Below are 13,344 nucleotides of genomic sequence, written 5' to 3'. Positions count from 1 at the left end.
TCATTTCACTCTGTTCTTAAGGGGTTCTTGGTAATCTGAATACATAACTGGTGTGGGGATTGGAATCAGGACCCACCACGATCTGCAGCATCGCCACCTTCTTCGGCAGAAACCAATTGTATCCTCGATTACTTTGCAGACGTCTCTTCTGCACACGCCAAACAGATTCAAACAGAGGGTTTCAGAAGAACCCATACCACTTCTTACTGCAGAAAAAGAGCCAGTGAGATAATCAGTCCATGAAGGAGTCCACACTGAGTGTGAGAACACGGTCATTCTGGGTTGGGCATTTCTAAGTGGGGAAAGGGATCTGGACAAAGGCTCTGTTCAGTGACTCTGTCACGTCCACTCTCTTGCCCTTTTCCCCAACAGTGTGAGTTTTAACCACCACCCTCCTTTTCTTATAAGTACTTGGCATTGCTAACTCCTGCTTCACAAAGAACTTTGGTAAACAGCAAAGTGAAGCAACAGAGGGATGGACAAAATGTATATTTTATATACACCTGTTTTCTTCATTTAGTCCTTTATAAGGCTCTTCCACACAGAATGAGTAAATTCTTTCTATTCATCAGGCATTTTTCTTTGTAGTAATGATAGCATAATGAAAATGACAGAAACTTTTTTGTAGTCTTGCAAACTTATATTTAATAAAGAAAATATGACAATATAAAAATAGATGGATAAGACAACTTCAGAAAGTGCCAAGTATTGAGGAAAAAAATAATATAATAATGGACCAGGAAAGTCTGGATGATGGAGTTGATAGCATGGACAAGAGAGGTTTTCTGAAGAGGATATAGTGTGTGAAGTGAGATCTGAATGTTGAGAAAAAAAAGACATTTAGTTTCCTGACAGAGTTTATCCAAAGATTAGAAAGACCTGTGTAGATAGAGCAGATTGGTGGGAAAAAAGATAATAAAATTCATATGGACACACACACACACACATCCATAATAGCCAAGGAAATCTTGAGAAAGTAAGACAAAGCTGGAGGCATCACACTTCTTGAAGTTAAACTATAGTCTAAGACTATTTTAATCAAAACAGTATGGTATTGCTATAAAAACAGACACACTAGACATGGAACTGAATTGAGAGCCCAGAAATAAACCCACATGGCCAAGGTCAACTAATATTTGACAAGAGAGCCAAGAACATTCAATGGAGAAAAGACAGTCTCTTCAATAAAGGGGGTTAGGCAAACTGGATATCCACATGCAAAACAGTGATATCAGGCTAATGGTTCTCAAACTTTTTGCAGTCGAGGTGCATTTAAAATCCGACAAATAATTGTAGTCGCACTATATACAAATTTCTCAAAAATATGTTATAATAATTACATCAAATAGTAGAGAAAAAAAAGTCCAAGTGTGCTTTTATGGTAATTAAACAAAATAAATATGACAAAATTAAATTTATTCTGACATTAAAACACATTTTTATGTTACATTTTTGAGTTATGTTTTTTAGAATTTGTAAAAAAGTGGGGTTAAAAAATAAAAAAAAACGACAAAAAAGTTATCTTTTTATATAAATAGATACATTCTTAGTAAGATTTAGTAAATTTGGCAGGTCCTGGCACAAATGTGTTAAGTTTTTTCATTCTTGTGTTATGAGAAACATGAACCTGATGTGTCCTAGTGATTTCTTCAATGTTTGGGCATATATTTGAAAGGCAAACTCTCATTTCCTCATCAATACATTGAAGAATTCCTCTCTTTTTACTCTTAATTGTGTTGAGGGTAGAAAATACTAATTCACATAAATAGGATGTTGAAAATTGTAGTAAAATGTTCAAAGTTTTTTTAGATATTGCCACATATTCTTCTTTTATAGAAATCCAAAAGGCTTAAAGAGACAATTCCTGGCCAGTTGGCTCAGTGGTAGAGCGTCGGCCTGGCATGCAGGAGTCCCGGGTTCGATTCCTGGCCAGGGCACACAGGAGAAGCACCCATCTGCTTCTTCACCCCTCCCCCTCTCCTTCCTCTCTGTCTCTCTCTTCCCCTCCCGCAGCCAAGGCTCCATTGGAGCAAAGATGGCCCAGGTGCTGAGGATGGCTCTGTGGCCTCTGCCTCAGGTGCTAGAATGGCTCTGGATGCAACAGAGTGATGCCCCAGAGGGGCAGAGCATTGCTCCCTTGTGGGCATGCCGGGTGGATCCCAGTCAGGCGCATGCGGGAATCTGTCCTGACTGCCTCCCTGTTTCCAGTTTTGGAAAAATGCAAAAAAAAAAAAAAAAAAAAAAAAAAGAGAGACAATTCCTTATGTTTAATCATCAATCCAAAACCCCCACCATACTTATCATCTTAACTTTACACCAAACAAAGGATAGAAGAAACTTGCCTCCAGTCTTTCCAGGGAACATGGGGGGTAGTGTAAACAATCCAGCACCACAGCTTAACAGCTTTTTGCAACCTAATCAGGCAAATGAGGTGGGGGTTTGGGCAGATTATCAGCTTACAGCCAATTCCCCACACCTCTGTCCCTCAAAAATCTAAACTCCAAAAACCCTATTGGTTTTTTGGTCCCCAACAGGCACATATTTCTCTGGAATACCATAGGGTGCACCTGGAAATCTTCTAGGGTGCACCAGTGCGCACTGGCGCACACTTTGAGAACCACTGCACTAGACCCTTATCTTACAGAGCTCACAAAAATTAACTTAAAATGGATTTAAAAATTTCAACGTAAGACCTGAAGCCGTAAAAATCCTAGAAGAAAACACAAGAAAATATTTCTTTGACATTGGTTTTGGCAATGATCTTTGAATAAAACACCAAAAGCACAAGCCATAAAAAGAAAAAACAATAACAGCTGGGACTGCATGAAACTAAAAATCTTCTTCACTCAAATGAAACAATCAATAAAATGAATAGGAAAACCAGAGAATGGGGAAAAAATACTTGTAAACTGTGTATCTAATAAGGGGTTAATATCCAGATGTATAAGGAACCCATAGAACTCAATAGCAAAAAACAGTCCAATTAAAATATGGGCAGAAAACTTGACATTTTTCCAAAGAAGGCCAACAAATGACCAACAAGTACATGAAAAGTTGCTCAATATCACTAATCTTCAGGGAAATGCAGATCAAAACCACAATGAGATTTCACCTCATACCTGTCAGAATGGCTATTGTCGGCCCTGGCCCGTTGGCTCAGTGGTAGAGCGTCGGCCTAGCGTGCGGAAGTCCCGGGTTCGATTCCCAGCCAGGGCACACAGGAGAAGCGCCCATCTGCTTCTCCACCCCTCCCCCTCTCTTTCCTCTCTGTCTCTCTCTTCCCCTCCCGCAGCCGAGGTTCCATTGGAGCAAAAGATGGCTCCTTGGCCTCTGCCCCAGGTGCTAGAGTGGCTCTGGTCGCGACAGAGCGACTCCCCAGATGGGCGGAGCATCGCCCCGTGGTGGGCGTGCTGGGTGGATCCCGGTTGGGCGCATGCGGGAGTCTGTCTGGCTGCCTCCCGGTTTCCAGCTTCAGAAGAATACAAAAAAAAAAAAAAAAAAAAAAAAAAAAGAATGGCTATTGTCAATAGTCTACAAACAAGTGTTGATGAGGATGTGGAGGAATGGGAACTCTAGTGCACTGTTGGTGGGAATGTAAATTGGTACAGCCACTATGGAAAACAGTGTGGAGATTCCTCAAAAATGTAAAAGTAAAACTACCATGTGGTCCAGCAATTCCACTTCCGGATATATATTCAAGGGAGAAAAAATGACTATCTCAAAGAGATAACTGCATCCTCATTTTCATTGCAACGGTAGTCACAGTAGTCAAAACATAATGACGTCATAAGAGTCTGTCATTAGGACAGATGTTGAATCGATTAATATTGAATGTGTTATGGATAAAGAAAATGTGATATATATATATATATAGTAATCGAACAACATCCAGCCACAAAAGAGAGAAATTCTGTAAGCCCTCTGGCCTTTCAATGAGTATGGAGCAGTTGATGTATGTGGCTGGTCATGGCGCAGGGCCCCAGAGAGACCTTCTAGGGTGGAGACGCAGAGGCCTACGGAGTGGAGGAGGGTGCAGGGAGCCGAGAGAGGCTCTGTGGAATGCTGGCGTGGCCTCTGTGATGGGAGAAAACTATAGAGAGGAAGTGCGTGGGGGGGATTCAGGTGTTCATTTTTGGATATATTAATTTTGATATTAAACGTCCAAATAGAGATATAAGTTAGGCCATTGGATACTCATTGCAAGTCTGGAGTTCAAAAGAGAGGTCAGGAGGGGAGTTTCAAAGGATGGGACTGACCCCAGGGCCGGATGGAGAGAGAGAGGAGAAGAGGAACGGGACCGAGCCTTCAGTCTCTCCTGCATAAAGGAGTTATGGGAGAAGACGGGGTGGCAGCAAAGGCAAGGAGCGCGCACCTCCAGTGAGCCAGGTCAGAATCAAGGGGTGTGCCACCCTGGATGCCAAGTGAAGAAAGCACATTAAGAGGAAGAAGGACCACCTGTTGTCAAATGCTGAAGATGAGCCAAAGAAGGTCACCTTGAGAAATGACCATTGGGTCTAGCAGCGTGGAGTTTTTTTGGTGATTTTGGCAAAAGCAGATTCAGTAGCAGGGGAATGGATTGGGAGAGTGCCTGGTGGGACTATATTTAAGGAAGAATTAGTGGCAAGAATGTATGGGCAACAACTATTTTCAGGTGTTTTACTGCAAAACGGAGTATATAGCTGGCACTGGAAGATGAGCAACAATTTTTTTCTTAAGATCAGAGAAACAACGGCATGTTTGGAGACTAATGCTAATAATCCAGTGGAAAGAAAATTGATGATGCAGTGAAAAAGAAAGAACTCTTGCGGAGAAGATTCTAAGTCATTCTAAGTACACAAATTTACAATATCCTTTTATTTCCTGTGAATCTCTGGAAACACCAATTGTGATGTTAACCTTTTCGTTCCTGAGACAACTATTTTCTTTTTAAATTACTTACTTACTTACTTACTTACTTAATTTTTGTAACAGAGACAGAGAGAGGGACAAATAGGGACAGACAGACAGAAAGGGAAGGACATGAGAAGCATCAATTCTTCATTGTGGCACCTTAGTTGATCATTGACTGCTTTCTCATATGTGACTTGACTGGGGGGGGTTACAGCAGAGTGAGTGACTCCTTGCTCAAGCCAGCGACCTTGGGCTTCAAACCAGTGACCTTGGGCTTCAAGCCAGCAACCTTTGTGCTCAAGCCAGCAACCATGGGGTCATTTGTATGATCCCACACTCAAGCCAGCGACCCCTCACTCAAGCTGGTGAGCCTGCACTCAAGCAGGTGACCTCAGGGTTTCAAACCTTCATCCTCTGCATTCCAGTCTGACTCTATTCACCTTGCCACCGCCTGGTCAGGCTAACTTCTATTTTTAATTTATTGTGTTGACATGGTTTCAAGTGTCCCATTCAATATGACACCCTCTACCCAATGCATCGTTCCAGCCATGCTCCATGCAAAGTCTCTTTTCACCCCCGTTTCACCTCCTTTGCTCCCTCCCCCCACCCCTATTCCCCCTTTCCCTCTGGGAATTGCTACCCGGTTGTCTGTATCTCTGTGTTATGTATATATAATTGGCTAATCCCTTAACCTGTATCTCTGTGTTATGTATAATTGGCTAATCCCTTCACCTGTATCTCTGTGTTATGTATATATAATTGGCTAATCCCTTCACCTGTATCTCTGTGTTATGTATAATTGGCTAATCCCTTCACCTGTATCTCTGTGTTATGTATATATAATTGGCTAATCCCTTCACCTTCTTTGATCCAAACCCCCTTACCCCCTTCCCTCTGACAGCTGTCCATCTGTTCCCTATGACCCTGCCTCTGTTTCTATTTTGTTCCTCAGTTTATTGTGTTCATTAGGCTCCACACAAAAGTGAGCTCATATGGTATTTCTTTCTCTGTCTGGCTTATTTCACTTATCTTAATAATCTCCAGGTCCATTCATGCAGGCAGATATTTAAATATGTTCTCATTTTCTCTTGATCAATATCAAGATATTGTAATGGAGTATTATAAAGTGTATGCATCTTTAAAAAGCCAACTTTTTGATTTATTGATATTTTTCTTTTTCATTTGTTTCTCTAAATTCTAATTTACCTTTATTACACAAATTTTGACATTTAGCTTATCTTACTATAACTGATTTTCTAAATTTATTTCAACACTGCCTAATGTAAAAGTTATTTTTAAATCCAAATATTTACATTTTGTTAGTGGTTTCTAGCTTAACTAAATTAGGTTCAAAATATTTTTCAAATTTTCCAAAAGTTTATTTTTTCCAGTGATATTGAGATATAATTGACATATATAACATTGTATAAGTTTAGAGTGTACAACATGTTGATTTGATATATTGATTGATTTTAATCTTTTGAAATGTTGATGCCTGCTTTCTGATTGAGTGATGGCCATTTTTATAAGTGCTTTGGCTGCACTTAAAAATGTGCATTTTGTAGTTGGATTTGGTCCTTCAAGTTTGTAAATCATTTTGTAGTTGTGAAGTGTGGTGTTGTAAGAATGCTAATCATATTCAAATATTTTAAGTGTTTATTGATATTTGACTGGTTGCACTATTAATTTGTGAGAGGACTGTGTTAAAATATCTCACTGTGATACTGTGGATTTTCAATTCCTCTGAGTTTTTTCACTTTATACTCTCTATATTGTAAGACTCTGTTATACGTATAAATGTAAATTTATTATATTTCCTTGATTAATTGAATCTTTGAACATTATGAAATGGCCTTCTTTATTTGTAAAAAAGTTTTCAACTTTTTTGCTGATTAACACATCCATGAAATATCTTTTTGAATCTGCATTAATTTTCAGCAGCCATAAAAAAAAAAATAAGTCCCACATACTGGTGGCTTAAACAACAGAAATTTATTTTCTCACAGTTCTGGAAGCTAGAGGCTGAGGTCAAGGTGTCAAGGGCATTGATTCTTTCTGAAAGACCCAGTAGAAGGATGAGTTTCAGGCTTATCTCCTTGGAACGTAGATGGCCATCCCCTCTTTGTGTCTTTACATTATGAGTCCAAGTACCTTCCACTTATAAGGACACCATTCGTATTGGACTAAATTTCACCCTACTGGCCTCGTTTTAGTTGAAGAACCTCTGTAAAGATTCAGCCTCTGAATATGGTTGCGTTCTGAACTCTTAGGACTTAGAATTTATGGAAGGATACTGTTCAGCCCATAATAACGTTTGTTTACTTCTTATCTTTCTATAAGCTTACATTTTAGGTGTGGTTTCTTTTTTGTTTGTTTTTTGTTTTGTTTTGTTTGTTTGTTTTTGTACCATGTAGCTGGACTTATTTGCTACCTTTGATATGAACTAGGTAGAAAATTAACCTATATGATTTTTATATAGTCACTGGTATATTTGCATTTAATTCTGCCATCTTAATTACTTTTCTCTTTGCCTAGTCTCTTGCTTTTGTCTCTCTGATTTTCTCTTTGTTATTGGATTGTTTTTAATCTCATTTTTGTCTTTAGTTATTTTAAATATTAAACCCTTATTCCTATTCTTTTAATAGTTCTCACAGAATTAAAACTTATTAAATTAAAATCTTTTACATATTAAGAATATGTGAAAATCTAATATTAATCAGAACATTTGCCCTTACATGATACAATGATTTAGAACTTTGTAATGACCATTTAAGTCCTCCAAATTATTTACTTTTATTGTCAAATACTTTAATTCTACGTGTAGTTTTAATCCCTACCACTTTCAAATACGGCTGGTGGGTTTCTAAATTCTAAATTTATCCAAGTTGGAAAAGAGTTTACTTTTACCTAGTAAAGCTGAGGATTCGTATCATATGACCCAATTTCATCCCAAACCCAGCACCCCAAGGAAACTAAGATATACATGCAACAATTTTTATAACAAGATTATAATAGCCAACAACCAGAAAATAATAAAATTTCCATCAACATTGCAATAGTTAAGTGTGTGATTACTCTTCTATCAACTGTAAATAAAATTAGTCAAATACTTTTTATTTCTAATTCTTATACTTAATTCATTTTCTTGTCTTATTGAATTGTCATTCTGTTTTATAATAATTCAATATTTTATTATCTATAACTAGTTCATTATTTCTTTAACTGCATTGTAAATGGTGGAGATTGGGTGATCTTCAATCTTTTGCTCTTACAGAAAATGCTTTGGTGATTAATATTAAACACACATCATTTAGCATATATTTAAGGTATATCTGTAGAATATATTTCCACTGGAATTCATGTATGGGTCTTAGAATTTTAGAATTTTGTTGTCTGTTCATTTTTAATGATTTTTTAAAAGTTTATTTAGATTCAGTAGTGTTAACTTTTTTTATTACTCCTGTTTTTGAATGAGATGAGTTTTTCCTGGACTAGAAGCTCCATGTAACATATGTGCCAGGAATTGCTTTTTATAAGTAATATCTTATATGAATGATTTAAACTCTCACATTTTATTCAAACTAATAGAGGTAAGCCGACATATGGCTATTCACAGTATAATGTCTCTCTTCCCTTTCCAGATTCACCTAGAGATGATGTTTTACATACATAACTTGTTTACATCATTTTTAGTTCATTCTGAATCTGCTTGTCACTAGTGGCCCAGAGATGCTCTCACTAATAGTTTCATAAATTCTGTTCCTATATGGCAAAGTTTGTTTTGAGTTTATACTTAGGTTGTGTTCTGACCTTCTAGAAACATTCTTGCTGAAGTCTCCTAAAGTGTGGAGTCATGCTATCTCTCTTTCTCTCTCTCTTTTTCCCCCATAATCTTGTTATATCCTAGTTTACTCAAAGATCCCATCTCCAAATATTTTTCTCATTCATATTTATTTGGGGTGATTACTGAGCAAAGAAGGTAGCGATGCTGAAAGTTCCCTCGCAGTCTCATTTCACTGGAGTCTTACAGTCTCTCAGACACCTCCACAAGGTCTTATATTGATTCGTAGAAGAGTTTACTATCTTTGCCTTCCAGGCTATCTTCAAATTCTTCTGAAGTTTTATAGGCCCTTTTGTTTAAAGGACTGAACAATGACTAGATCAGTCAGGGTTCTTATGATCCTTATGTGAAATACTTTTTAAAAAAGAAAAAGCTACCTTGATCATCGGCCTGGCGTGTGGATGTCCTGGGTTCAATTCCCGGCCACGGCACACAGGGGAAGTGACCATCTGCCTCTCTACCCTCCCCCTTTTCTCTTTTATCTTTCTCTTCCCCTCCTACAGCCATGGCTTGATTGGTTCGAGTGACTTGGCCTTGGGCACTGAGGATGGCTCCATGGCATCTACCTCAGGCACTAAAAAAATGGCTCTGTTGCTGAGCAATGGAACAATGGTCCAGATAGAGCATCACCCCCTAGTGAGCTTGCTGGGTGGGTCCCAAGTCAGGGCTCATGAGAGAGTCCTATCTCTGCTTCCCCTCCTCTTATTAAATTAAGAAAGGAAAAAAAAGGATACCTTATTTCCTTTCTTGCTAAAGATTATTTATTGAGCATTGAGCATATACAGTTGACCAGACCCTATGTAGCTCATTCCTGATTGAACTCCGCCACGGAGGTGGAAGTCATTGCCTTGTTAATGTGAACCACGTTTTCATCCAGATAAAAGTCCATTTTCTCATCAAAACATTTGACCCTCAAAGTAATGGTTTTGGGTTACTCACAAGAACATCAGAGCTGTTGACAAAGGACAGGGGGGAGACTGGCACACTGTCACATGCAGGGGACTGGCGATGGTGGACAGTGAAATGGTGAAAGCAGTAGCATTTCTATGAAGATAGCTACATATAAAAGTATCTCCGTGAAAACTATGAGCTCGCCATTGCTTTCATCATCCTACCACCACCTCCACAGCTCTTGGAAACCACTATTCTACTCAATGTTACTACGAATTTAATGTTTGAGTTTTCACATACAAGTCAGATTGTACAGTCCTCTTTCTGTGTCTGACTTATTTCACTCAACATAATATTCTCTGGGTTCAACCATGTTGTTGCAAATATATAGATATATCAATTCTTTATGTTGTACACTTTAAATATACAGTTTTTTATTTGTCAACTTTATTTCAACAGAGCTATAAAAACTTGTTTGTTTATTTATTTATTTATTTATTATTTTATATTTTTTTGTATTTTTCCAAAGTTGGAAACGGGGAGGCAGTCAGACAGACTCCTGCATGCGCCCAACCGGGTTCCACCCGGCATGCCCACCAGGGGGCAATGCTCTGCCCATCTGGGGTGTCGCTCTGCTGCAATCAGAGCCATTCTAGCACCTGAGGCAGAGGCCACAGAGCCATCCTCAGCGCCTGGGCCCACTTTGCTCCAATGGAGCCTTGGCTGCGGGAGGGGAAGAGAGAGACAGAGAGGAAGGAGAGGGAGAAGGAGAGGGGTGGAGAAGCAGATGGGCACTTCTCCTGTGTGCCCTGGCCAGGAATCAAACCCAGGACTCCTACACGCCAGGCTGATGCTCTACCACTGAGCCAACTGGCCAGGGCCTATAAAAACTTGTTTAAAAAAATAACCTTATGACCTTATTTTAGTGACAACTTCACTGAATCTTTGGGTGTCATGTGATTTCTTAAAAACCTTGCTGCTATTAGTTCACCGGGTTTGCTGTTAATCAATTCAATTTTTTTCTTAAATCCAGGACAGACCCTTAACAATTTTCTCCATTCACTCGAGATGTGGGACATTTTTCATGGCTCCATCTTATCGGTTGAGTCTCTCTTATTCTCTCACCTCCTTATGTCCCATTTTCTCATCTTGTGTATTTTTTTTCTCTTGTCATGCCACCTGCTCCCCCCAGGCCTTCTCTCTCAGTCCTGACTATTTAGACACTTAGTATAGACTATGACAGAACACCTGAGGAATTGTCTCATCTAACTACCAGACCCATGTCTTTAATGTTACGTATTTCCACATGAAGGAGGCAGAGGTTTTAAGAACTCAAGATGTTGATTAAAAGTGGATCTCAGTTTGTTCCTGTGTGAATCTCAAAAACATGGAAACATAAAAACAAGATATTCTCTTTCTTGTATTTTCTTTCTTGAGTAAAACTTTTTTACTTCCTCCAGGAACTCAAGATTTATCATTCCAGCACATTTATTTATTCATTAAATATAATCAGTTTTAGCTCCGACCTGTTTTTTTCACCTGTCACTTTCTTTTTTTTTTTTTTTTGCATTTTTCTGAAGCTGGAAACAGGGAGAGACAGTCAGACAGACTCCCGCATGCGCCCGACTGGGATCCACCCGGCACGCCCACCATGGGGCGACGCTCTGCCCACCAGGGGGCGATGCTCTGCCCATCCTGGGTGTCGCCATGTTGCGACCAGAGCCACTCTAGCGCCCGGGGCAGAGGCCACAGAGCCATCCCCAGCGCCCGGGCCATCTTTGCTCCAATGGAGCCTTGGCTGCGGGAGGGGAAGAGAGAGACAGAGAGGAAGGCACGGCGGAGGGGTGGAGAAGCAAATGGGCGCTTCTCCTATGTGCCCTGGCCGGGAATCGAACCCGGGTCCTCCGCACGCTAGGCCGACGCTCTACCGCTGAGCCAACCGGCCAGGGCCACCTGTCACTTTCTTATCTCCCAAAGTTACTGTCCATCTGTATTACCTAGCAAGTATTTATACATTCCCATGATTGCTTCCTTTCAGATTTTATTGAAACTCAATAAACAGATATTTTCAAATGTCTGTTTGGCATTGAGCACACTACAAAATAAAACCTATGCCACAGAGGAGCCAGAAGGAAGGGTCAAAGTGAAGGATGGGGAGGTTGACACAGAGGCAGAGACTGGGTGGCTGACCAGGCTGGGACCACGAGAGGTGGAAGAGCAAGGAGGTGGCATCGGGACTACCTGAGTCTCAGAGCACCTTTCTGGACAGGACTGTGGAGTCTGGGGAGCTGCCACACAGCTCTGTCTGCAGTTGACGCCTGCTTTCACCGTGGGGACACGAATCCACACAACCTGAGTCCCCCTAGCCTTGGAGGGGTCCGCAGACGCGGCAGAGGCTGACAGACAGCAGCCTGTGAACATCGTAGAGTTCACACTGGCAACTGCATTCAAACAGGAGATTGTTCTCCGTGGGAGTCATAGCCTTAGATAGTTCTAACTGATGTCATGCTACCCACTATGACATTTAGAAGAGTGTGGGCAGTGTATTCGAAACAAATCCTTCTTCAATGCAAATAAAAGCATTTTCAAGTGAAAACATAAATGTTATTTCGTCTAATATGTTTCTTTTAAATAGTGCCTGACCCACTGTTATTGAGGAGCCTTGTCTGACCTACAGAAGATCCAAACTCCTTCTACACAGTTGACGATTGCCCTCTGTAACCCTGAAGTGTTGTGTCCAGACACATGTCTGAATACTTAGAGTCGAGCACTGTGAAGCCATGGACCTCAGTCTTTCCCTGTGACAATGATGAGTGTGAACCTGACACCTTAGCGTGAAGGATTTGTGACTGTCTGCTGCACGGTGTCACCTCCTGTGTCCTCATCTCCATTTTCCAACCTAATCCTTTCTTCCTATGTAACCAAGGCAGTCGTGTCCCAGAGAGCATGCTCCAGCGTCATTTTACAGGACGAGGTTTGGGCTTCTGGAACCGATGTTTTGTGATTGTCATTTAAAAGGTAATTTATATGATGTCATTATAAAGGTACTGGGGACATGGGCACTCCCTGGGGACTGGAATCCTCTTTCCGAAACCTGATTCCGGGTCTGTGCTAATGGCAGGGAGTGGCCTGTGGCCACTTTGGCTTGGACAGTTCTGCTCTGTGCCTGTTGTTCCAATACAGCTACAACAGAGGTCTCTTTATTTTCCAAAACTAATTTGGATTTAAAAAAAAAAAGAAATACACTCACCTTCCTTTCACAACCATGGACTTACCTCTTCCATAATGAGAGCTCATCCCAATCCCTTCAGGAGCCAAATACCTTATGACAGAGCCCCCCCCCCCCCATACACACCCTTAGCACCAGCTCCTGCGGATAGGGTCCTTCCCATCCGCCCCTTCTTCTGACCCAGTGAGTTGACACAGTGATAGAGGCGCTGCCATCGAAGGCTGTCGGATCTACCTGCTACACGCCAGCTGCCGTGGCCCAGCCGGGCATCCCGGACGAAGAATGGAGAGTGCTCTCTTTCCTATCTTACCCTGTTACTCATCCTAGTGAAGCGGTTGATACCAGGTTTGCAAATCCATAAGACTGATGCCAGGGTCTTGTCTGACCTTCCAGATCACCTTCTAGACCCCAGACCCCAGCAATCGGCCACCCCCTTACCTGAGGGTAAGAGGGTCAGAAAGAGGAGGGTGGAGAGCAGCACATGGTGCCTCAT

The 13,344-nt window shown here is 40.8% G+C and overlaps 1 protein-coding gene across 1 annotated transcript; it reads right to left on the bottom strand.

Annotated features, from left to right (window-relative positions):
• Positions 1-13,344, bottom strand: LOC136404103 (beta-defensin 109-like). The gene is made up of 2 exons (XM_066383579.1): positions 13,290-13,344; positions 1-206 (listed from the first exon to the last, which is right to left on the bottom strand). Exons 1-2 carry the CDS (start codon positions 13,342-13,344, stop codon positions 1-3), a joined length of 261 nt encoding a protein of 86 aa, XP_066239676.1.

The sequence above is a fragment of the Saccopteryx leptura genome, chromosome 4 (assembly GCF_036850995.1).
Source record: "Saccopteryx leptura isolate mSacLep1 chromosome 4, mSacLep1_pri_phased_curated, whole genome shotgun sequence".
NCBI classification, from domain to species: domain Eukaryota; kingdom Metazoa; phylum Chordata; class Mammalia; order Chiroptera; family Emballonuridae; genus Saccopteryx; species Saccopteryx leptura.
This window is presented reverse-complemented; position numbering and strand designations above follow the sequence as displayed.

What these genes read in the sequence shown, in the direction of transcription:
- LOC136404103 (XM_066383579.1), bottom strand. Translation starts at nt 13,344, where the DNA reads ATGAGGCACCATGTGCTGCTCTCCACCCTCCTCTTTCTGACCCTCTTA. An exon ending in TCTGACCCTCTTACCCTCAG is followed by an intron (nt 207 to 13,289) that starts GTAAGGGGGTGG and finishes CTTTTTCTGCAG; the next exon opens with TAAGAAGTGGTATGGGTTCT.